The sequence below is a fragment of the Protopterus annectens genome, chromosome 6.part0 (assembly GCF_019279795.1).
Source record: "Protopterus annectens isolate FY-2018-M chromosome 6.part0, PAN1.0, whole genome shotgun sequence".
Taxonomy (NCBI): Eukaryota; Metazoa; Chordata; order Ceratodontiformes; family Protopteridae; genus Protopterus; species Protopterus annectens.
The window spans coordinates 1,154,288,938-1,154,316,395 of record NC_056737.1 but is presented as its reverse complement, the minus strand read 5'-3'; the positions used below and the strand labels follow the sequence as shown (position 1 = coordinate 1,154,316,395).

Sequence of the window (27,458 nt, the reverse complement as noted above, 5' to 3'; positions counted from 1 at the left end):
AGGGGATGTGCCTGATGCATAATAACTAAATTTGAAGGAGTGATGGGGAACCTGAGAAGTGGAACTCAATAAGGAGAGGGCAGCAGTTTTACCTTCAGAGTCAGGAATGTCAGAGAAAACTCTCACCAGCTGTGACAATAGGGCCAAAATGTGCTTAGTCATATGAGTTTGATAATTAATGGCCCTGAAGGCCAGAGTGTCAGACGTGAGCACTTTTTTACCCAGCCTTTCCATAGCTTGACTGTCTTTATCAGAAGGTAGGAGTTTGGATATGGGCAAAAACGTGGATAGCTTGTCATCAGAAAGAGTCACCATAGCATGGTTTGAAGAAATAAACTTCTAGAGGTGCTTAAAGGCCTCAGGCACATTATAAAAAAATAGTCAAGCTTCTTAGGAGGTGGAAGTTGGGAATCACAAACCAAAGGCAGCTACAAAAGTATCCATCAAGACATCCAACTTGGAGGGGGGGGGCAGAAGATGATTTAGGAGAGTCCATCTGCAACAGCTCATAATTTCTTTTTTTGAATATCAAAGACTTGTGAGCAGTCCCACTTAAAACACCCCATCATGCAAACTACTGTGTCCTCAAAGGACAACTCCTCAAAGGGAGAGTTAGAAGTCAAAGAATCTTCTTCCCCAAACCCATAGTCTAAAGGAGAGGCAATCTGTTATGAGTAGGACAATGATGCATCTCCTGAATCCTCCTCCTCGTCTGAAGAATTAGACTCCCTATTCCTTTTGGCTTGAGTAGAGGACCAGGGAGAAGCAGGGACAGACATCTTCTGATGTGGTCTTAAGGCCATCAGGGCATTGAACAAACCCTGGTTAAAATCCTGCCATTCCTTCTGAGGATTCTTAGTAATGGAAGAATGTGTTTATTGTTTGCTTCTTCCAGAGTGGGACATCAGCTTTCACCAATGTAGGAGGCTTGGAGCCATACCTAGACTCAGTAAGAGTACCAGGGACTTCTTCCCTCAACAGAATATGGGGAATCCCCCTAGGCCGTTCACAAATGATCAGGCGTGGTTCATCCTCTACCTCCGTTGTGCACTTTCACTTTGCATCAGAGGACATGTGAGAAGCCAGTTCCATTCTGGCCTCTGATAGAGTCATGGCAGAGGGAACCACTGTCAGTAGCAAATGATCTTCGAGTTTTCACTCACCTCAAAAGAGACCTCCAATAGGCTGGACAGCAGCAGAGTCAGAGTGACACTACTCAGTCTTCTTGTTAAGAGACAGCTGTACCTTGGGTAATGCAGATTTGGCCTTGTTACCTTGGGACAAAAGTTTGTGATGTTGGTTCTCAAGATAAATGGATAAAGAGGACAGATGGTTATGAAGCATTTTGGGAACAAAAGACTGACAAATGGTAAACTGGGCATGATCATGAGAAGCACGTAGACAGAATAAATCCTACTTGTGGCAGTTTTTATGGGGAATCTGCCTCCCACTCTGACATTTTCCCTTCCTGAATGACATGAACTGTAAGTACAGAAGTAAAGGAAGACAAAGAAGGACCACCAACAAGGCACTTATCTGGAAATGGCTCGGTGGAAACCAGCTCAGTGAAGGGTCTTCAGACCAACATTTAACTGCAGCATTTAAACCTGCGACAAAGAAGTCCTGAGTATTGAGCAAGCATATGTCACCTTTATGCCCTAGGCTTGTGAGGGCCAGACATTGGGCTATCCTTGGCAGGAGATCCCATATGTTATGAACACTGCAACAGTGATGAGGAATGACACCTCTCAATTACACAGTCCAGAACAATGTTTCATCTCCACCTATCAAAATGGTGAATTTTCACTATTAATAAGCTTAACTTCTACAGAAAAAGAAAATTTGGGAAAAAAAAGACTAGCATATCAAACTTTTGGTGTATTACTGCATTCATGCCCTTCTACCTTTTTTATATTTGCATGTTTCCACCCCCCTCCAGTTCAGATTGTATTTAAGCTAAATGGGCCTTCCCACCTTCAATGAGCTGGCAAGGCTACTATTAATTGTGCCCATAAATAGATTTAATGTAGTGATCATGCCTTTTCTTGTGATGTTTACCTCCTGGATTAATTTGATGCCTGATTTAACAGTTTACTAGTATCTGCTGGCTTTATTTATTTTAGTCCTGGAATTGAACCCCCTGGCATTCGGTGCAACATCATTAAATGGATTCAAATAAAGAAACACGTAAAATCACATAATAACTGCCAGTGCACTCACATACTTAAGTGGCTAATCAGTTAAGACATTTAATTCCTCCTGAGAAAGATTTTTGTTGTGCAAATAAAGAATGAGACAAAGAGAAAGAAGTAACAAAGTAACACAAAGGGTATCTAGTAGGCAACATTATCTACCAAAGTAGTATATACAACAAGCAGCAAAACTGTACCACTGCAGAACAACAAAACACAAACAATGGCAAATATAAGGCATCTCTTTAGTCTGAGGTATTACAAGCCGTACAGAAAACATGTTACAGCTGTAATGAATGCTGCTTTTTTTTGATAATGTCTTTATAGCTTTTTATTTTGCTGGTCACTCTTTCATGGTAGTAGCATCAGTAAAGCAATGACTGAGCGAATTCTTCTGGGAGCCAACATCTTTACCTCTTGTTCTATGTTATTCTGGCTAGGGAGGTAGTCCATGTCCCCCTCTCATTTAGTGCCTCTTCCTACAGATACTCAGAGCTATTTTCTACTGGAATTGCAGCTAATGAAAGACTTATTTGTGAGGAAGGTGCTCAAGGACTCTCAAAAGGTGGCAGGTATACTATCGACACTGCTAAGATGGCAAAGAGAGCCAGTTGATTAACTTTATGGACTTCAGTAGACTATCCTAAGATTGTGGGTGGTTCTAATTGAGCTAATCCTTAGCTGGCAGCAGTTGAAGAAGGTCATCTGACTGTCAATAGGTTTGTAGTTGTTTGTCAATAAATTCATGCTGGTGGGCGTCTTGCAGAAAATACACAGCCATATCGAACAAGTTAATGATTTCCATTTTGATCCCCAAATTAATCTGCGAGATAACCTGGGCAGTTCGGACTGGTTGGTATAGAGTTTTAGTAGCTGCATTTCTGCACTATGATAAAATACTTCATTTTACTGAGCTATTTGTTTGTATTGTCCTGATAAATTCCAACTTTCTGATTTGCCAGCAATAAGTCCTTGCCTTCACATGCCAGACATAAAATTATTTCCCTGTCCTTAAAGTTTACCAATTTAAAGATAATTTGCTTGGTTGGTTAATTACACTATGGTAAGGTCACAGGGTTCTAGCTAAATTTTCTATTATAACTGGATGAAGGAACCGCAGCAAAAGCAAAGTTCATTCTATAGAAAGTCTCTTGTATTAAATGGTTTTAGTTTTTTATTTTAAGATGTCCAGACAAAAACTGCTTTGTTGCAGAAGCCTGTTTTCAAGATTGCCCACCTTCTGTTGTAGATGCCAAATAATTTCTTGATGTTCTCTTGCCCCCAGCCTGGATGCCCTTGACACAGTTTATGCTAAGCAGTATAGCAGTTTCCAGAATAACTGTTTTGCAGCTCACTGCTGGACATTGATGTGCTTTTGTGCATTTGATACTTTTAGCTTAGTCGTATCATACAAGATCTGATTTAATAAGGCAATAAGGCTGCAAAATTTTGTTCCCATAGAGGAAGTCTGTCCTAGAAATAATGGAGGGATCACATGGCATCCATATGCTATAGAGCTTCAGATTTATGCTGGATTCCTTGGAAAAAAGGAGCCATGCTAACAAGTTAACCTGGCCAAAAAAAGCCTTCTGCCTTTTAATTGTGAGTTTAAATCATGTCAGTATCCCCAGGATTATTGACTTTAAATGATGTCATTATCCCTAAGGTTAATGAGTTTAAATCATGGCATTATCCCCAGGGTTAGTGACTTTAAATCATATATTTATCCCCTGGATTAATGACTTTAAATCATGCAATTATCCCCAGGGATAGTAACTTTAAATCATTTCATTGTCTCCATGGTTAATGACTATAAAGCATGTCACTATCCCCAGGGTTAATGACTTTATGTCATGTTAGTATCCCCAGTGTTAATTACTTTAAATCACGTCATTATCCCTTGGGTTAGTGACTTTAAATCATTTAATTATCTACAGGATTAATGACTTTAAATCACATCATTATCCCTTGGGTTGCTGACTTTAAAACATGTCATTATCCCCAGGGTTAATTACTTTAAATCACATCAGTATCCCGTGGGTTGCTGACTTTAAATCATGTAATTATCCCCAGGGTTAAGTACTATAAATCACATAATTATCCCTTGGGTTAGTGACTTTAAATCATGTCATTATCCTCAGGGTTAATTACTTTAAATCATGTCATTATCCTCAGAGTTAATTACTTTAAATAACTTCATTATCCCAAGGATTAATTACTTTAAATCACATCATTATTCTCAGGGTTAATGAGTTTAAATCACATCATTATCCCTTGGATTAGTGACTTTAAATCATGTCAGTATCCCCTGGGTTAATTACTTTAAATCACGTCATTATCCCTTGAGTTAGTGACTTTAAATCATGTCATTATCCTCAGGGTTAATTACTTTAAATCATGTCATTATCCCCAGGATTATTGACTTTAAATCATGTCATTATTCTCAGAGTTAATTACTTTAAATAACTTCATTATCCCAAGGATTAATTACTTTAAAACATCATTATCTTCAGGGTTAATGAGTTTAAATCACATCATTATCCCTTGGATTAGTGACTTTAAATCATGTCAGTATCCCCTGGGTTTCATTACTTTAAGTCACGTCATTATCCCTTGGGTTAATATCATGACATTATCCTCAGGGTTAATTACATTAAATTACATAATTACCCATTGGGTTAGTGACTTTAAATCATGTCAGTATCCCCAGGGTTAATTACTTGAAATCACGGCATTATCCCTTGGGTTGCTGACTTGAAATCATGTAATTATCCCCAGGATTAATTACTTTAAACCACGTCATTATCCCTTAGGTTAGTGACTTTAAATCATGGCATTATCCCCAGGGTTAATTACTTTAAATCATGTCATTATACTCAGGGTTAATTACTTTAAATCACATCATTATCCCTTGGGTTAGTGACTCTAAATCATGTCATTATCCCCAGGATTAATGACTTTAAATCACATCAGTATCCCTTGGGTTACCGAATTTAAATCATGTCATTATCCTCAGGGTTAATTACTTTAAATTACTTCATTATCCCTTGGGTTAGTGACTTTAAATCATGTCAGTATTCCTAGGGTTAATTACTTTAGATCACATCATTATCCCTTGGATTGCTGACTTTAAATCATGTCATTATCCCCAGGGTTAATTATTTTAAATCACGTCATTATCCCTTGGGTTAGTGACTTTAAATCATGCCATTATCCCCAGGATTAATGACTTTAAATCACATCATTATCCTCAGGGTGGATGAGTTTAAATCACGTCATTATACCCAGGATTAATGACTTTAAATCACATCATTATCCTCAGGGTTAATTACTTTAAATCACGTCATTATTCCCAGGATTAATTACTTTAAATCATATCATTATCCTCAGACTTAATGACTTTAAATCATGTCATTATCCCTTGGGTTAGTGACTTTAAATCATGTCAGTATCCACTTTAAATCATGTCAGTATCCCCAGGGTTAATTACTTTAAATCATGTTATTATCCCTTGGGTTAGTGACTTTAAATCATGTCATTATCCGCAGGATTAATGACTTTAGATCACATCATTATCCCCAGGATTAATGAGTTTAAATCAGATCATTATCCTCAGGGTTGATGAGTTTAAATCACATCATTATCCTCAGGGTTAATGAGTTTAAATCACGTCATTATCCCTTGGGTTAATGACTTTAAGTTGTGTCAGTATCCCCAGGGTTAATTACTTTAAATCACATCATTATCCTTTGGTTTGCTGACTTTAAATCATGTAATTATCTCCAGGGTTAATTACTTTAAATCACGTCATTATCCCTTGGGTTAGTGACTTTAAATAATGTCATTATCCTCAGGGTTAATTACTTTAAATCATGTCATTATGCCCAGGATTAATGACTTTAAATCATGTCATTATCCTCAGGGTTAATTACTTTAAATCACGTCATTATTCCCAAGATTAATTACTTTAAATCACATCATTATCCCCAGGGTTAGTGAGTATAAATCATGTCATTATCCCTTGGATTAGTGACTTTAAATCATGTCGGTATCCCCTGGGTTAATTACTTTAAATCACGTCATTATCCCTTGGGTTGCTGACTTTAAACCATGTCATTATCCCCAGGTTAATTACTTTACATAACATCATTATCCCTTGGATTGCTGACTTTAAATCATGTCATTATCCCTAGGGTTAATTACTTTAAATCACGTCATTATCCCTTGGGTTAGTGACTTTAAATCATGTCATTATCCTCAGGGTTAAGTACTTTAAATCACATCATTATCCTTAGGGTTAATTACTTTAAATCACGTCATTATCCCCTGGATTAATGACTTTAAATCACGTCATTATCCTCAGGGTTAATTACTTTAAACCGCATCATTATCCCCAGGATTAATTACTTTAAATCACATCATTATCTTTAGGGTTAATGAGTTGAAATCATGCCAGTATCCCCAGGGTTGATGACTTTAAATCATGTCAGTATCCCCAGGATTAATGACTTTAAATCACGTCATTATCCTCAGGGATAATTACTTTAAATCACGTCATTATCCTAAGGGTTGATGACTTTAAATCACGTCACTATTATCCTCAGGGTTGATGACTTTAAATCACATCATTATCCTCTGGGATAATGAGTTTAAATCATGTCATTATCCCCAGGGTTAATTACTTTAAATCACGTCATTATCCTCAGGGTTAATTTTTTTAAATCACGTCATTATCCTCAGGGTTGATGAGTTTAAATCATGCCATTATCCCCAGGTGCCAGATAGAGAAATAATTTGAGGGCTGCTATTGCTAGTTTAGTAAAATATTATGTGATCATGTTGATAAAGCTGAAAATAAACTGGTTACAAGAGAAAAGATTCTTTTACTAAAATTAACTTCATCCATTAAACTGAAGACAACTAATAGCAGCCCATCAATTTAAAAACTTTCCACACCATAGTTATTCCACAATAAGGCCATCACCAATCTCTGAAATATATGCTGCCAAGCAGTAGAAGACGAAAACTGACAGAATGTAGCAGTCCCAAAAAATAAAGCAATAAAATAAACAATAAAGAAATTAATAAATAAAATTAAAGTATTCAGTGTGATGCAAAATATGTGTATTGCAAAAGTACAAGTTTTGAGATGGTCAAATGTATCTTCATATTTAAAGAACTTTCATGTGATACTATGCCTACCAAAATTGAGAAAGTCTTTTCTTCACTGTTATTGCATAACCATTTACTTTTCATCCTTTTACTGTTAAAGTATTTTTTAATAAGTTGTTTGAACATTTTCTGGTATTGCTCATTGTGTGTATTCTCGCTGTGCCTGTGTCGTGGCTGAAAAGGGCTTTAGGTCTAGCCCACCAACCCAGTTAACAAAGAAAGTAAGCATGTAAACAATCTACAGCTTGAATTTCTGCATATCTACAATGCAACTAGAAGCAAATATAAGGCCTGTTTCTCTACTTGCCCCAGAGTACACAGTTACTTAACTTCTACTGCATCTGATACAACAAGCAGGCCATCTAATCATTCAGGCAGAAGAGACTGGGCTCTTCTTGTTGGTACCATGATGCTAGGCAGCTTAGTAATTCCATACTGAATGATTGGCTGTAATAAGTCCAAGGACTAGCTCCAAGACTTTGGTATGCATGTTTGCCTGGTCCTTATCAGCCTTCTCAGTTGCTGCTTTGCTGAAGTTCATGAACTTGAAAAGTCTTAAAAGGTAGTGGTGGACATTGCCACCCTTTCTATAAAACTGATTGCTTGAAGCAAAGAAAAACAATGTGGTCAATTTAACACTTTATTAATTTCCTAGTATGTTGACTAGGATGTTAGCACAAATCCATTATTTCTGAGTGTGCATGTTGTTTGATTTTTTTCTTGGATGTGTGTGTGTGTGTGTGTGTGTGTGTGTGTGTGTGTGTGTGTGTGTGTGTGTGTGTGTGTGTGTGTGTGTGTGTGCCTGTGTGTGTGTATGTGTGCCTGTGTGTGTGTGTGTGTGTGTGTGTGTGTGTGTGTGTGTGTGTGTGTGTGTGTGTGTGTGTGTGTGTGTGTGTGTGTGCGTGCGTGTGTGTGTGTGTGTGTGTGTGTGTGTGTGTGTGTGAGTGTGTGTGTGTGTGTGTAGATCTGTTTAATTACTGCATCACTCCACACAGTTTTCACTTCTTCAGCCACTGGTTAAACAAACTTTGTAGGATTCGTTTATGTCCTGTTTCACCTTTGTACTTTAAGGTATTGAATATTTATTATGGAAGTAAGGAAACTCTGAGCTCTGATTTAATATTTAATTTCTTGCCTGCTGTAATAAAACACAAATATATTTTCTCATTGGTAGCAATGCTTATTTAAAGTACTTTCACAGATTTATGCAAATGGCAGGTACCGTGGCTATTAGTAGGCTTTTTATTGTTGTGCATCTCTAACTATTTACTGTACAGTCACATTATGAAAATTTTGCACATCTTTGCTCTTGTTATAGCCCCGTTCATGTCGTACCACATGCCAAAGTGGACACAAGATATGCCTGCTAACATTTGTGCATTCCTTGTGTCTCTGTAAAATGCTGACAGGTGCATAATGAAAGGCACATGTTGGGTGTAGTTTCATGTGTTTTTATAGAAATTGTTGCTGTGATGTGTCTGCACTTCTGCTGCTGTCGTGTAAATATTTTGCAGTACAGTATTTTCATATAGCCATACGCTGTTCTGTCAGTTTTGATTCTCTGAATTTTTCCAAAAGACTGAGTTCAAGTACACAGTTGCTGTTAATATTAACCATGTCATGTTTGCAAAAAGGCCCAAAGTGCATCTTGGAAGTTGCCTTGACTTTAAGAAAACGAGTAATTAAATAAATAAATAAATCATTTTGCACAGAATACAGATGACTATTGTCTGCATTCTCTGTGAACTTAACAAATACACATATTGCTGAATCATAATATCTGAGAAGGAAATAGGTTTGTCTTTAAAACAGGTTGACGATTTTTATAATTGACTGCAAATTAGTAAATATTGTTAAACATTTATAAAATGAGCTCTATGAAGCTGTGCATACAAAATGCAACAATAACTAGAATTGTGCCCTTACACACACACACACACACACACACACACACACACACACACACACACACACACACACACACACACACACACATATTTGTATATATATACATATACATATTGGTTTATTTCAACTGGTCAGGTAGCTGACCATTCTGAGACATTAACCATTCTGAGACATTAACCAATGAGAATGCAAGATGAGCTGCAGGAAATGCTTAGAAAAGTTATAATTGGTCAGTCTGCTTGGTATGAATGAATGTAAGGATACTTACAGTTAAAAGTATTGCTATTTACAGAAATTTTTTTCATATTCACAGTAGGACAATATATGTTGCATTTTCATGGAGAAGGCAATGAATCAGAGATCAAAGGGAAGGAGGTATATCACATCTGATTAAATGAAGTGGAGAAAATTAATGTCACAAACAAATGAGGGTAATTTCACATATTTGCATAACAGTATTGGTAACTAAATTCAATGACTCAGAAGGGCTTTCTTTACATGGTAGCAGAGATGCCCTTTGAAGGGTGTTAGACTAGTGTACTATATATTTTTAGATCAGTATGCAGGTTGTTTTGGTTCTGGTAAATATGTTTCTACATGATGAAACTAAAAAGAAAGACAATTCTCATTGTTAAGTCATGACATCAGTGATACCGGCAATGTTTTTATTTATTTATTATTTTACCATGTATGTCTGCTTATTTATTTGTCTATCTCATTGTTTTTGAAAGAACAATGGTATTTTAAAAGATTTTAGTGTTAATTTACTTTTTTGTATTTTTGCTTTCACAGAAAGCGAATACTTGTATAAAACCGCAGAAGGCAATGTGGAGATTCATAATGTTGAAAGTGGAAGAAAGGAAACTGTCTTGAGCAACACGACATTTGTATGAGCAAATACAATTCTAATTAAATTATCTATTTGTTATAAAATCAGTGCCTGAGTGAAATTCACTTGTACTCATCACCAAATTTTCTTTCTCGTTCTAGGCAGCTGTTGGTGCCTCAAATTATATGCTGTCAGCTGATGGAATATATGCTCTTCTGGAAAGCAACTATAGCAAGGTAACAATGCGTATGCCTAAAAATCAGAGCCTGCAGAGCCCAATTACCTACTGTGTGTAATTGTACTATATTAAAACATCCTCCAGTTACTAGTTTGCTGAAACAGTGACTTTGCCATGCTTAGTTTGTGTAATCTAGTCATGAGATATTCTGACATAATACTGTGATAAACAGATGTTTGCAGATAGTTTGCAAATATTTCCGTATAGGTGTTAAAGAGACATAGTTAATAATCAAACCATATCTGAATGTTTTCTGTGACACATCAAAAAGGATGACTGTCATGTCAAATATGCATGAAATGAAGATGTCAGGGGAGCAACTAGGAAAGAAGAGCATCATGTCTACACTACAGATAGCAGGGGAACGGACATATATACAAATTATATATTATATAATGTATGTCTATAATAAAGCTCAAAATAAGAATTATTTAATATTTGTTTAAGTTAAACATTAGGAGTCTGCCCTCCTAACCCTTTCTTTACAGCTGTCATATTTTCTCATTATGAATCCCCTTCACAATGTTGCCTTCCAAGAGGGCATGATATATTTACGTAGACTGCAAGCTCACAGGCACCATCTTTACAAGCCTTACAAAAGCCTTTGACCTCACTAACCGCAGCATCTTCCTCCACCACTTACTTAGCTGTTATTATTATTATTATTATTTTTATCATTATTAGTCTTAGGCATGAGTCCTGATTTCCTACCTTAGTTCCAAACCTATCTCACGAAATCGCCACTTCTCTGCTGTCAAAATGAATACCTTGAATTCCCAATCAGTCAGCCTTCAGAAAGGATTACCACAAAGCTCTATACTTGCTCATCTGCTATTCTCTGTCTTTCCCCTTAATCTATCTCATTTCCCCCTCTTAGTGTATGCAAATGGCATGATGCCATTTTATATGATTTGTCGCCTCACAGTAAGATGCTGACCGGTTCGACTCTCAGCTAGAGCGTCTTCTGCTTGGAGACATGCATGAATGGGCATACCTTCATTGAAGGTTGTGCATTAGGGCTGGCAACTCAGCACGTAAATATCAACTGCCAATCATTAGCGGACCAGAGTTCCGCTGTGGCGACCCCTAACTGGGAAAAGCCGAAAGACACAACAACAACAACAACCCAACATCCAAAAAAGACCTGAAAGCAAATTTCCCAACCCTAAATCCACTGGATCATCAGCAAAAGCCTCCTTCTTAACACAGACAAAACCAAAACTATAACTTTTGGCACCAAATAGAAACATAAGAAAACACAAAACTCCTTGCAATCTATGACCACAACAAATCCCCCACAGAAAGCAGTACCACTGTTAAATATCTTGGCATTTTGCTTGGTGTGTCTTAATTTTTCTCTCCATCTCAGTTACACAAGGAAAATGTTTCCTCTGTCCTATTTTGGGCAATAAAATCTCTCCTTTATTCAAAAACTTCCAGAACAGCCATAGGCAAAGACATTCTTTTTTTCTAACTTGAAAATAGCCCAAACCCCCATAGCCATAGCATCAAAAAACAAGCTGCACATATATTGAAATTGTAGATTTATTACCGGCCCCCTAAAAAACGAACAGCTGAGACATCTTCAAAAAATGCAACTACTCTGTTCCCACTCTGGAGTTCCCCAAAAGTAAACTCCAATCTATAGATTACATTCTTTATTCTAGGTCCAGATATTTGAGAAATATTCCCCCACAACTAAAAGATACCTCAGCTTACCCTAAATTTAGGAGTCTAAAGCCTACCCTCTTCCTCTCATAAGCCAAAGGTCACTGTCCCTCTTCCAATCATTTCACCTAATCTGAACTACAACTCTTTGTTTCTCTGACAGTCTTATTGTCCCTCATATGGCACATTCTATTGCACCATTCTACACTTCTCAATCACATAACTTTTTGGTTATCCTAACTTCTCCTTCCGACTGCACACAAACTCTGTCTGCCATCCTTATCCGTTCCTCACTTAGACAACATGCAGCTATAATTATCACACAGACATCTCACTTTCTAAATGAGATTTTCCTCAATTTATTGTAAATAATGTATATTATACTTGTATATATCTTTTCCAATTTGTGTTAGTTGATAATGGTGTTTTATTATGTGTATTTTTCATTATATTGCTGCTAATGCTAACTGTTAATTCTTTCTTTATATTCCCAGGCTGAGAATGAAACTGGTCATTTGTGATCAATCCCTACCCTGCTAAACAAATTTTAAGTAAAATAAATAAGCAAATTTTAAACAAAATAAGTCCAAACTCACATGCAGTAATACTGTACATTCAAGAAGCTTATATGTTTAATTGGACAAATCTTCCTTTGTAGGACCTAGGAAGTCTAGTAAGAATAAATGAATGAATGAATAAATAAATATGTAAGTAGTCAGCAGACAATACTGGTCAGAACAAAAATGGCTAATGCATAGAAGCCAAACCAGCTCTTCTAGGGATGAGGAACCAAACACCTTTTATTCAACAGACATGAGAAGTAGTCTTTCCAAGTTTGTGTCAGAAGTCTTGATAAGGTGAAAAATTAATTTGGTCATGTTGTTAAAATTGTAATGAACAACTGTCCCCATATTGTAAGATTTAGAGGATTGAGCCAGAGGGTAACATTTTGTGGGCATATACAATGATATACGCACCTTTATTTGTGTATATCACTCAATCATTTTTTTTAAATGCTTACAGTTGATTTTAGCGGACATTATAAATAAGTTATAATACAAAAATGATGATAATATAATTCTTACATGATGCAGATATTTGCTATCTGTCCTAACTGATGATCACATGCCAATCATAACGTAATATTAAGCACTTTAGAGTCATTAAAATGTAGTCTACATTTTCATTAACTGTGGACAGTACAGCAGTATCAATCTCATGTCCTGTTGCATAAAATTGCAGAGAAGGTGAGGATAAGTAAATACAAGAAGTAGAAGAATGCACGATTGAAGACAAACTGTTCAGATTCAGGCCAGCTGAAGTTTACAGTGAGACATACACTGGAGAAGAAGCTGTAGATGAAGCAGGCCAACCAGACATTCCTAGTCTCCAAGAAGGCATATGAGAATGTCCCAAGAAAGCTGATTTGGGCAGTCCTGTGATGGTTCACAGTCCTAGAAATACTAGTAGAATTGCTGCAGGCTATTTGCATGGACATAATGACATAAGTACAAACAGTGTCTGGATTCACAGAGGGTTACCTGGTAGGACTGAATGTAATCATGATTCAGATCGAAGCCCACTCCTCTCCAGAACAATGAGTGACAACATCAGCAAACTGGTTGGATGGAGCAGAACAACAAAGCTGCTGTATGCAAATAATGTGGAACTACAAAGGAATTCTTAACAGGAACTTCAGTAAATGATAGGTTAGTGGAATGAAAAAACTGAAGGCACATAAGATGAAGCTGATTATAGAAAAAAAATTTTGAGACAGTTTCAAATCTTTTCAGGATACAAAATGAATAAAGCTAAAACAAAAGGCAATAGCAGCAAATTATGTACCCACACACAAATTGGTTTAGCAATATCAGTATTCATGGGGACATGATAAAATGAAGTATTTAGGAGTATGGATTAAAAATTATTCTGGTGTGGCAGCTAAGGATATAAGAGAAGGGACTTAACAGAAGATAATACAAAAACTGAGAAAAAGAAAGCTTTGTTATATGGACATGGATAGTAAGTTACAAGCAGTCAAAATGTTTTTAGTCCCTTTAGTCTTATACATAGGTCAGACATATCATTTTATCAGCCAGACGAGAAGTTGTGGATAGCAATTAATAAACAGTTGAAGGACTTTATGTGGGAGGGGAAGACAGCAGGAGTCAAGTGGGATAAGCTGAGTCTTCCAGTAAAACAGGGCGGACTGGGATTACCCAATTTGAAGGGGTATTTCAGAGCTACACAGTTAAGGCTTCTGCACATAGCACAAACAGAAAACTATAATTCAAAGTGGAAAGGGATGCCACTGAAATAGAGGGAATCTCAAGAAACAAGAAGAGACTGGGATTTTGTATGCAGGCCTTTAAGGAGACTAACAATAATCATACAGAATATTATACCCATAATGTAGCAGAAAGTATTCTAAGAACTAAGCCAACACGGGAATGGAGAAAGGAAATTCTGCTGATAGGGTTGACTGCAATTAAGGATATACAGTAGACAACAGGCAAGAGGGGGCTGGGATTTATTGGAGAAAATTGACAAAGGAACCAAGGTATTGAGAACCAATAATTAGAGAGGGAAAGGTAATAGAATGGGAAGAGGCCAAGAATTTATTTGGACTGCAGGTTAGAGATTACCTTCCCTATCAAGGATTGATATCAGAGCTTAGGCATAGAGAAAGAAATAGGGGGGTCCTAAATGAAAGACTAGCACTGGTAGAGTTTTAGTAGAATCTAGAACAGAAGCTGCCATTACAAAAGGAATAATTAGTAGAGCATATAAAATATTGCATGAAAACTATAAGAATCAATCAGAGGATTTAGAAAGGATTGGGAAGAGAGCTTGGATAAACAATTCACAAAGAAACAATGGGAGGATATATGCATGTCTCCCAAATATGCAACAAGATCTAGAAAATTTAGGATTTTTGCTCACAAATATTTACGTAGATATTTTTACACCCCGAGTATACTCCAGAAAATTTTTCCTCGGGCAGACAGCAAATGTTGGAAGTGTGATGGGGAAGAAAGAGGTACTTGGGAACATATTTTCTAGGAGTGTGGTGGATTGGCAGACTTAATGGATTCCCTGTGGGATGCTCTGTAGAAGATGCTGGGTCAGTGGATTGGTGTGATGAGGAAGATGATTTTTCTGAGCTATGATACAGAATCGGAATTGCCTAGACATGGAAAGGCTTTGCTGTGTCTAATTATAGTGGCTGGTTTAATTATAGTGGCTGCCAAAAAAAGTAATTATTAGAAAATGGAAATCATAATCTAAACCAACTATATTAGAAGCAGTGAATATTGTAACAAAGACAAAACAACTGAAACTGAGATCTTTAGAAAAGGGTACGCGCAAACTACATAGGAAAAAATGGGAATTATGAGAACAATACATACAGGGGAGGAATGAAGTTTAAAAGAAGGCAACAATTAAATGAGTTATGTAATGTTTGACTAAAAATGGATAGATTCTAAGTGAAAAATATGAATCCTCAAATGAATAAATGAAAGAAACTTCCTTAGTGATGCACAGAGTACAAATCGGAGCCAGCAATAACATATACAACTTTATTAACCAGAGTTAAGCATTTTCATTCCTAAAATTCACTGGAAATTTATCAGAACTAAAATTTTAAGTTAAAACAAACATTTAAATATCCTTCCTAAGAGTCACATGATAAAACAAAAGAACCAATAGGATCAGACACTGTCATAATGCTTCAATTTTAAAACTGAATTATGAGAAACAGATTTATCAAAACAGGGGTAGCTAGCTGCATTTAATTTGATCTGCCATCTCAACTCACAGGCATCAAGATGTTCATCCATTATTCTACCCTTAATGTCTTTCTTAATTTGCTCTGTTACTAAAAATCCAAAAGTATGAGTGTCACTTATCATTACATGCTTGTACAGTCATTAGTAGGTGTGTTATTTCTAATATCCAGGCTGTATTCATAAATTCGATCTCTTAACCTCCTGGAGGTTTTACCCACATAGAAGGCATGACATTTTAGGCATTGGACTAAATATACCACATTTATGGAACAACAATTATAATAACCCTTGATGTTATAAGTCACTCCTCTAACTGTAAAAGCATTACTACAAATAATCTTTGAACAATGTGTACAAAAAACATTTTTATTCCAAATGCTTTGTGCCACCACCCTTGTTTTCTTACTCCTTCCAAATAATTTTTAAATTAATTATCTCCTATAAACATAAAATAGTTTCTCACCAGTTTTACTTAATACACTGGGGTCTGTAGAAAATATTCTATTTTTTATTAATACATTTAGTAATGGCAGAACTATCCAGTATAAATGTAGATATAAACAACTTCTTGATGGAACTTCCAGGCTGGTCAGGTACTCTTCCCATCTCGCTATTACCTTAGCCATTAATACTCAAAATAGATAAATAATACCCACTTTCTTAATAATCACTTTTTTGATGTATTTCATTTAAAAACTCAAGGGGTATTCTGTGTTCAAAAACACGTCCATAAGGACAGCACTTTCACAAAGAAAGGTAGGAGTATTTTTTGTTCAGACCCCAGTGTATTAATTAAAATTGGAGAGAAACCATTTTATGTTTATAGTCATTTAAAAATTATTTTGAAGGTGTAAAAAAGCAAGGGGGGGATGGCACAAAGCATTTGGAATAAAAAATGTGTTTTTTTGTCCACATTGCTCCAGGATTATTTGTGGTGACATGTTATAGCTGAAGGACCGACTTATAAAATCAAGGGGTATTCAGGTGATTTTATAAATAAGTAGAAGAAAGACATGTGTTGGATTATTATTTATTTGGAAAGTTTACACACAAGGATAAAACATGCACATGGGGGCGGAGCAAACTACTTTTTTGTGTGTGTGGGGGTAATCCCAAGGCAAATTATACCACTGAGTTTTTAATATTTTGTTTGATGAATATTTTTATGTGTGATGGATATCTATATCATCAGCATGTGGGTACAGGCAATTGTAATCATGAGTTTTGTCAGAAAGATGTAATCAAATACAGTCACTTTATTGCTGACCTGATTTTTTTGCATGATGGGAGCCAAAATATTTCAGAGGATTTTATGAGTGTGCATTGTAATAAGTTTGGTTTTGCCTTCACAGATGGGTATTTAATAATCAAGTACACCTTCTGAATTTCACTTTAAGCGGAAAATCTGTTTTTAATATTATTATACAGTTACACAGAAAATAGAAATTATTGATTTTTTTAATATGGGAACAGCTGCCACTCACCTCATTTAATTAAAGCTTTACTGAAAGGAGAATTTATTAGAATTCAAAGATTATGCTGACAGAGAGATATTTTTGATGGAAGCTAAACATGCTATGAATATTTTTGTGAGTACAGGTTATGATGAAACAGAAGTATATAGTCCTTATATGCAGGTTTCTACGAAACAGAGGAATCTGACGCATCAGTATATTAATGTAGATGTAAGAGAAAATAAGGAACAATAATTTATTTATTTATTTAACATTTGTTGACTGGGAAAGTCTGACTGGGACAGACCTATTGTCAATGGAGGCCCGGGGAGAAACGCTCCAGACGCATGTCTTTGGAATGATTTATATTTTGTAACTAAACGTAACATTATTAAAAGAAGAGTAAAAAATATAGTTCAGAGATGTTGACCTTGTTGTGAAGAGATCTTCGCTTTTGGCTGTTCCCATTAGGGGTCGCCACAGCGGATCATCTGTTTCCATTTCTTCCTGTCCTCTGCATATTGCTCTGTCACACCAGCCACCTGCATGTCCTCTTTCACCACATTCATAAACCTTATCTTAGGCCTTCCTCTTTTCCTTTTACCTGGTAGCTCCATCCTTAGCATTATTTTCTCAATATATCCAGCATCCCTCCTCAGCACATGTCCAAACCAATGCAATCTCGCCTCTCTGACTTTGTCTCCAAAGCGTTCAACCTGAGCTGACCCTCTAATATACTGATTCCTAATCCTGTCCATCCTTGTCACACCCAGTGCAAATCTTAACATCTTTAACTCTGCCACATGCAGCTCTAACTCCTGCCTTTTTGTCAATGCCACCGTCTCCAACTCATACAACATAGCTGGTCTCACTACCCTCTTGTAGACCTTCCCTTTCACTCTTACTGGTACCAGTCTGTCACAAATCACTCCTGACACTCTTCTCCACCCATTCCACCCTGCCTGTACTCTCTTCTTTACCTCTGTTGCACACTCACCATTACTCTGAACTGTTGATCTCAAGTACTTAAAACTCATCCACCTTCGCCAACTCTACTCCCTGCATCCTCACCATTCCTCTATCCTCCCTCTCATTCACACATACACATATTCTGTCTTAGTCCTGCTGACCTGCATTCCTCTCCTCTCTAGAGCATATCTCCACCTCTCCAGGATCTCCTCAACCTGGTCCCTACTCTCACTACATATCACAATGTCATCTGCAAACATCATAGTCCATGGGGCCTCCTGTCTGATCTCATCTGTCAACCTGTCCATCACCATTGCAAATAAGAAAGGGCTTAGAGCTGATCCTTGATGTAATCCCACCTCCACCTGAAACGCATCTGTCACTCCCACTGCAGACTTCACCACTGTCATACTACCCTCGTACATATCCTGTACCACTCTTACATACTTCTTTTTGTTTTCTTGTGAAGAGATCTAGACTTGAAACAAAAGCTCATGCAGAGGTACTGGTGACCTACTGGTTTGCAGTCATTTTATTAGATCCCTGGAAAATTTAATATTGCAGCTCATATTAGATGAAGGAATTTTAACTTGTGGAACATGTAATGTTTGTGACCTTAATAGTGTTACATTTTATGTAAAAGGTCAAAATATATGTCAAACAGAAGGGGTTGTGCATGCAGTAAGATACCCTTGCTGCTTGCATTTTATTGTAGAAACATGTAGAATGTTCCAAAAAGAGATTACAGTAACATGTGAGGAACATTTAGAATAATAAATTAGAAAGCCTTGTGGCAACTCCCTTTTTTTTTTTTGCTGCTCATGTTGGAAAATGTGGAAAATGTGAGGTTTTGGCTGCAACAATTATGGAGTGGGTTCAAGTTGAAAGGAGGGGAGACATATTAAAAAATGTTAGAAAATAAAGAAACATTGCATGAAACATTAAAAGCTGTGTGGCCAAAAAATGGTGAGTGTAGTTGGGAATGTTTGCTGAGGAATTGACTTAATGTGCTTATTCTTGTGTTATTAATCTTTGATCAATTCACTTTAAATTATATCTAGCTATACATATAAACAGGATATATATATATATATATATATATATATATATATATATATATATATATATATATATATATATATATATATATATATGTGTGTGTGTGTGTGTGTGTGCATGTGTGTATGTTTATAAATATATTACTTTTATTGTGATGTAATTCTGTTAATCGGACTCCTCTACACCATTGTCAGGGCACCAGAAGATTACATTAAAGTTTGGGATACAAGTCTTTATGCTTTCATTTTGTTGTTTTTATTCTTTTTGTATAGTAACGGTATATGCTTAAGGATATATAAGTCTTCCAATTTATGGAGGGATAGTTGAAGTCTCCCTGGAGAATTCTGTTTGGTTTCATACACAGGGACTATGTCAGGTAGGAGGTGTAGGCCAATGGGGACAGAGAGGGGTCCTGCAGTTAACTTTAATATGATAAGGGGGTTGTTAAAATTAAGTTTGATGCAAAGGAGTTACAGGTCATTATCTTGCCAAACAAGTCTGGAGGGGAAATGTTTTTTTTTCTTTCTTTTTTTTTAATATGGAATCTCCACTTCCTTTAATGCCTTCAACTAATGTGGTAGACCTGAAAGTGTGATAAGCAATGAAACACTGCACTGATGGAGTGCTTTTAGTGGTCTTGAACCAGGTCTCTGGGATGATGTATACCAATGTTTTCCAGGCTAAGGTGTGCTTGTATGGAACAGAGTTTTTTCGTTAAGGCTCCTAGCACTGAGCAGCAATACCTTAATGTTATCTGGATTCTGTTTTGTTTTGTTGGAAGCTTTAAAAAATTGGCATTGCCTGAAAAGCCACTATGGGGTGGACCGATATTTTAACTTGTATACCCCATGAATAACACCAGAAGCTAAACCAGTTGTTGAAAACAATAAGCTTTTATTTGTATTGTGGCATCATTCTTAGTGGTGGTAGAATGTTACTCAAGGCAAGGTTCCTACCAGCTTCAGACATATATTCAAAGAGATCCATCAAGAATCTCTTCATGTAGTCCAAGAAAGTACATCACAGGTGAGTTATACCACATGCACTAATGACTGCCTCATATGTGTACTTGTGACACAAGGACATGAGTGCTTGTGCAATGTGTTGAGTCCCAGTGCATGTTAGGCAACTGACCATGACCCCCTCCTTGCACAGCCTGGTGAGTGGTGCATCAGTGTGTCTCACAATGGAGTTACCTGTGAGTAGGATATACCATGACCTTCTCCTTGTACAGCCTGGCGAGTGGTGCATTGATGTGTCTCACTATGGAGTCACCTGTGAGTAAGATATACCATGACCTTCTCCTTGCACAGCCTGGTGAGTGGTGCATCATTGTGTCTCACTATGGAGTCACCTGTGAGTAGGATATACCATGACCCCCTCCTTGTACAGCCTGGTGAGTGGTGCATTGGTGTGTCCCACTATGGAGTCACCTGTGAGTAGGATATACCATGACCTTCTCCTTGTACAGCGTGGTGAGTGGTGCATCCATGTGTCTCACCATGGAGTCACCTGTGTGTAGGATATACCATCACATTCTCCATGTACAGCCTAGTGGGTGGTGCACTGGTGTGTTTCACGATGGAGTCACCTGTGAGTAGGATATACCAGGACCCCCTCCTTGCACAGCCTGGTGAGTGGTGCATCAGTGTGTCTCACTTTGAAGTCACATGTGAGTAGGATATACCATGACCTTCTCCTTTCACAGCCTGGTGCATCAGTGTGTCTCATTATGGAGTCACTTATAAGAAGGATATAATGTGAGCTTCTCCTTGCACAGCCTGTTGAGTGGTGTATCACTATGTCTCACTATGGAGTCACCTGTCAGTAGGATTTACCACAACCTTCTAATTGCACAGCCTGGTGAATGTTTCATCAGTGTGTCTCACTATGGAGCCACCTGTGAGTAGGATATACTATGACCCCATCCTTGCACTACCTGATGAGTGGTGCAGAGTGTGTCTCACTATGGAGTCACCTGTGAGTAGGATATATGAAGACCTTCTCCTTGCACAGCCTGGTGCATCAGTGTGTCTCACTATGGGGTCACCTGTTAGTAGGATATACCATAACCTTCTCCTTGTATAGCCTGGTGAGTGATACATCAGTGTGTCTCACTATGGAGTCACATCTGAGTAGGGTATACCATGACCCCCTCCTTGTACAGCCTGGTGAGTGGTGCATCAGTGTGTCTCACTATGGAGTCACCTGTGAGTAGGATATACCATGACCCCCTCCTTGTACAGCCTGGTGAGTGGTGCATCACTGTGTCTCACTGTAGAGTCACCTGTGAGTAGGATCTACCACTATCTTCTCCTTGTACAGCCTACTGAGTGGTGCATCACTGTGTCTCACTATGGAGTCTCCTATGAGTAGAATATACCATAAGCCCCTCCTTACACAGCCTGGTGAGTGTTGCATCAGTGTGTCTTCCTTTGGAGTCATGTGTGAGTAAGATATACCATGACCTTCTCTTTGCAAATCCTGGTGAGTGGTGCATTAGTGTGTCTCACTATGGAGTCAACTGTGAGTAGGATATACCATGACCTTCTCCTTGCACAGACTGGTGAGTGGTGCTTCAGTGTGTCTCACTATAGAGTCACTTGTTAATAAGGTATACCATGACCTTCTCCTTGTATAGCCTGGTGAGTGATACATCAGTGTGTGTCACTATGGAGCCATCTGTGTGTAGGATATTCCATGACCTACTCGTTGCACAGACTGGTGAGTAGTGCATCAGTGTGTCTCACTATGGAGTCACCTGAATGTAGAATATCCCATGACCTTCTTCTTGCACAGCCTGGTGCATCAGTGTGTCTCACTATGGAGTCACATGTGTGTAGGATATACCACGACCTTCATCTTGTACAGCCTGGTGAGTGATACATCAGTGTTTCTCAATATAGAGTCACCTGTGTCTAGTATATACCATGACCTTCTCCTTGCACAGCCTGGTGAGTGGTGCATCAATATGTCTCACTATGGAGTCACCTGTGTGTAGGATATCCCATGACCTTCTCCTTGCACAGCCTGGTTCATCAGTGTGTCTCACTTTGGAGTCAGCTGTGAGTAAGATACACCATGACCATCTCCTTGCACAGCCTAGAGAGTGGTGCATCAGTGTGTCTCACTATGGAGCCACCTATAAGTAGGATATACTGTGAGCTTCTCCTTTCACAGCCGGGTGAGTTGTGCATCACTGTGTCTCACTATGGAGTCACCTGTGAGTAGGATATACCACTATCTTCTCCTTGTACAGCCTGGTGTGTGGTGCATTAGTGTGTCCCACTATGGAGTCACCTATGAGTAGGATATACCATGAGCCCCTCCTTGCACAACCTGGTGAGTGGTGCATCAGGGTATCTCACTATGGAATCACGAGTGAGTGGGATATACCATGACCTTCTCCTTGCACATCCTGGTGAGTGGTGTATTAGTGTGTCTCACTATGGAGTCACCTGTGAGTAGGATATACCATGACTTTCTCCTTGCACAGACTGGTGAGTTGCAATCAGTGTGTCTCACTATGGAGTCACTTGTTAGTAGGGTATACCATGACCTTCTCATTGTATAGTCTGGCGAGTGGTACATCATTGTGTCTCACTATGGCGTCACCTGTGTGTAGGATATCCCATGACCTTCTTCTTGCACAGCCTGTTGCATCAGTGTGTCTCACTATGAAGTCATATGTGTGTAGGATATACCATGACCATCTCCTTGCACAGCCTGGTGAGTGGTGCATCAGTGTGTCTCACTGTGGAGTCACCTGTGTGTAGGATATCCCATGACTTTCTCTTTGCACAGCCTGGTGCATCAGTGTGTCTCACTTTGGAGTCAGCTGTGAGTAGGATATACCATGACCATCTCCTTGCACAGCCTGGTGAATGGCGCGTCAATGTGTCACACTATGGAGTCACCTGTGTGTAAGATATACCATGACCTTCTCCTTGCACAGCCTGGTGAGTTGTACATCAGTGTGTCTCACTATGGAGTCACTAATGACTAGGATATTGAACTGTATAGAGGTTTACCTTAGAGCTTTTTGAACTTAGTATGAGTCTTAGATGTATGTGTCATGGTGGTTGCTGAGGTTGGTAGCATTGCTTGGCCTGGAAAAAAGTGACAAATGCCCAGGGGCACAAAGTGTAATGGAGGCCTGATCAGCCCTAATCCACTGTCATGATTACCAATAACTCTTTAGTGCAATACTGGCTTTTAAAAGACATTATTGCATTTGCAGTCAAGCCTAAGTGCTGCAGCACTCCATGTGATCTAAACTGTAGCAATCTCTTGCTACATTTGCTACATAATAAAAGCAAAATTATATTTTTAAACTAATACCTGCGTACTGTAGTGCTCTGCTGTTTGATACATTTGCAGTTTAAATGAAACAGAATGTGCCTGTTTTTTTTAACTAAAACCTGAGCACAGTAGTGCTCTGTACAGGGTATAAACTGTACCAGCTGTTTGCTACATTTCTAGCAAGTAGTTTGCTACAGTTTACAAAATGATTTTTTTTTCTTTTCTGTTTTATTTATTATACAAATGTCAGGAAGGATGGTTGGACAGAGCACAGAAAAATCAAGTTAGTTGTGCTGCATCCTGATCTGAATCTGAACTGCTCATCTCCCATCTTACTTTCTACTACTCTGTATATTTATTTATCAGTCACCCTTTCCAGAACTTTCATGCAGTGCAACAGGAGTATGATACCTTTATAATGACCAACATTGTGAATGTCCCCTTTGTTCTTGTACCAATATACTTGTTCTCCAGTCATCCTGGGTACACCTATCTCTCCATACTACTATGAACACCCTCTGAAGTCATTTCTCCCCTAACTCACGTAACATATGGATCACATGTTCCCTGACGTCACCTGAGCCTGCTGCTTTCCCTGACTTCATTTTCATAAGTGCTGCTCTTCTAGGGTGTGCTTCTGTTCTTCTTTCATTGTGGGCTGTGTCTGGGTTACTACAACTCCTGTGGGGTTTTCTTCATTCAGGAGCTGCTGGAGGTACTCCTTCCATCTGCCTTTGATGTCCTGAGGAGTGGTGAGCAGGTTGTGCTGGCATCTCTTATGAAGGGTGTCAGATGACTATCTTCTTTCTCTTTCCATCTTTGTCTTGCAAGCTGATAGAGTTTCTTTGTGCCATCTACTGAGTCACTTTCCAGAAGCTGGTAGACTACCTCTGATGCCTTGATCTTAGCTATTGCAATTACTCTCTTAGCTTCTTTGTTAGTCAAAATGTATACCTTATTTGCCTGCTCCATCGTTTTTAGCCCCTACGTTTTCTGCACTCCTTCTTTCTTTTGGTGACTTCTAGACTTCTGCATTCCACCACCAGTTTTACTTATGCACCTTATTTCCATATCTGGATCTGTTCTATAGTCCTCACACATGCTGTTTTGAGGTGCTGCCATTCTTCTTAAAGTCCATGTTTCCTCTTCTTCTTGAGGTTCAAGAACCCGAGTATTTCCCTGAATTCTTGTGCTTTCTCTCCAGTTAGCTTACAGGTGTTCAGCTTAGTCTCTGTTGACCTTAGAGCCTTCTCTGACTAATTGTGACCACTAATTGTTTAAATGGTTTGTGCTGTGGGATGACTGCTTTACTGGGGATGACTTTACAATGACTGATTGTACCCCAGTCCCCTTTCCTTATTAGGAGGGAGTCTGAGTTGTATGCTGACCACTACTGTATGTTATACACACACACACACACATATATATATATATATATATATATATATATATATATATATATATATATATATATATATACTGTTGTGACTGCCTCTCTTGCTGAACCATGTGTTGGCTATCATCAGGCCATTTTCCAGGCAGAAGCCTAGAATGGCCTCTCCTGTATTCCTATTGCTCCACTCATGTGGACCCAAGCAGTCCTCATATCCCCTTCTGTCTGTCCTGATTGGTGCATATACTACCCTCATTATCAAATACAAGTGATTCTGTCCTGCTTTATCTAGTAGGCCCTGCAGCTGCTGCCTGAATGTGCTCTTTTCCTTGTTATCACAATCCTGCTGTAGGGCCTAGGCTGAGATTATGAATAATGACATATCATAGGCTGAGATTATGAATAATGACCTATCATAGGCTGAGATTATGAATAATGAACTATCATAGGCTGAGATTAGGAATAATGACCTATCCTTACATTAGTCTGATTGCCATGAGTCTATCACTAATTCTGATGACATCCCTAACTGTCTTCTAAAGACTTTCCCCACCATTTCAAGTCTGTCCTCCTCCTGAGTAGTGCAGTCTGAATCGCAAGCAAAGCAGCTTTGCTGCACTGCCCTTCCATGTTTGTACTGGATAGAGAGAATGTCATTCCTCCTCCTTATCATCATGTTATCCATTTCCTGGCTGCATCATGCCAATGAACATATATTGAGTGTAGAATATTTAGTTTGTGTTTTGGTAGGTTGATTGGTTTTACGTCCTGCTTTTGCTTGACACAGCTATCCCAGGTAGTCCAAGTTGGGCAGCTGGATACTGGACAGCCAGTAGCTTATTGACCCAGGGCTGCTGAGCTTTATGGCAGGCACACACTGAGGGGTAGGGGTGCATAGACACCTTCCATCATTACCATGGGTTCCTGGTGTAGGTCTGAGTGGGTCGGGTTCTAAATCCACGTATCACTGGCAAATATGCATGCCCATTTCTGCTATTAGTCATCATTATCAGATCATCTAGATCCAATATTCACACAGTTGAGTGGCTAACCTGCCACAGAACGCAGTCTGTGATCCATATTCTCCTGTCTTTAGAATACTCAGCATTGCAGTCGATGCCCAAAGCGGTTAGCCAACACAACTCTTCCTTTGATAGGCACCATCTGTAGTCTGTGATGCTGCCCACAGCTCTATTCATGGGTGAGTCTGAGATGGAAACACCCAGCTTGTTTTGGGAAGTGGAAGGAACCCCAAAGAGACACAGGGAGAATATGTAAAATCCACCGAAGCATTGGCCGGAGGTCAAGATCAAACATTGTACCTTGTGCATAAGAGACGAGTCAAGAATGATAAGTAATGATGATTTGCTGTTGGCTACAACCTGGCTACTACTAGTGCTGGTCTCACCACAGCTAGACTCTGCTAGGAATCCATGTGCATTTGTTTTTTTTCTCTTACCAGAAGCACATCAGTAGCACTAATCCCAAGTTGTTTCTTAAGAACAGGAGACTGGATCTTTAGTGATAATCAGTATTGTCCCAAATGTTCTTTGGGTCTGTAGACTTTTTCACCTTTTTCCTGATTAATGCTTTGGATAGCACATACAGCAGCTAAGTGCAAGAGAGGCAAGCTGCACTATAGGACAAAACTAGACCAGTCGCACACAGACACATACGTACTCGTACACACTCACTCTCACACAGACAATCACACACACACACACACACACACACACACACACACACACACACACACACACACACACACGCGCACACACGCGCACACACACACACACACACACACACACACACACACACACACACACACACACACACACACACACACACACACACACACACACACACACACACACACACACACACACACACACACACACACACACACACACACACACACACACACACACACACACACACACACACACACACACACACACACACACACACACACACACACACACACACACACACACACACACACACACACACACACACACACACACACACACACACACACACACACACACACACACACACACACACACACACACACACACACACACACACACACACACACACACACACACACAGTCAGGAATCAATGCCTCCTTGATCCTTATCTTCCTAATGAACTTTTAGCACTCAAAATGGCAGGTGTTGACAAACCAACAAAAACACCAACAATTCCAGAGAAAACTGAATATTGAACATCACTCTTCTCCTAAGAAAATTATTTTTTTGCAGGAGGCAAGTCCTCTGGACCCCCAGACTTATATATCTATATATCAACTCCAAGATCACCAAACCTGAGGAAAAAAATCTTGGCTTAGTATATATGTAAATCCAGATATTTGACCATTCCATCTCAGCATTGCAAGAGTTACTAAAGTGGTCCCTAAACTTCAAACAGAGACCAGTAAAATGGTAGTGCTAATCCCAAGATGGAACTTAAGAAGCAGTTT

At 38.6% G+C, this 27,458-nt stretch overlaps 1 protein-coding gene across 1 annotated transcript in view; it reads left to right on the top strand.

The window, feature by feature from the left end:
• Positions 1-27,458, top strand: part of LOC122804723 (dipeptidyl peptidase 4-like) — a 1,230,541-nt gene that overhangs the window by 395,914 nt on the left and 807,169 nt on the right. The window contains exons 4-5 of the mRNA XM_044074775.1: positions 10,065-10,159; positions 10,263-10,337. Coding sequence (XP_043930710.1) covers positions 10,065-10,159; positions 10,263-10,337 — 170 coding nt within the window. The remainder of the gene's footprint in view (positions 1-10,064; positions 10,160-10,262; positions 10,338-27,458) is intronic.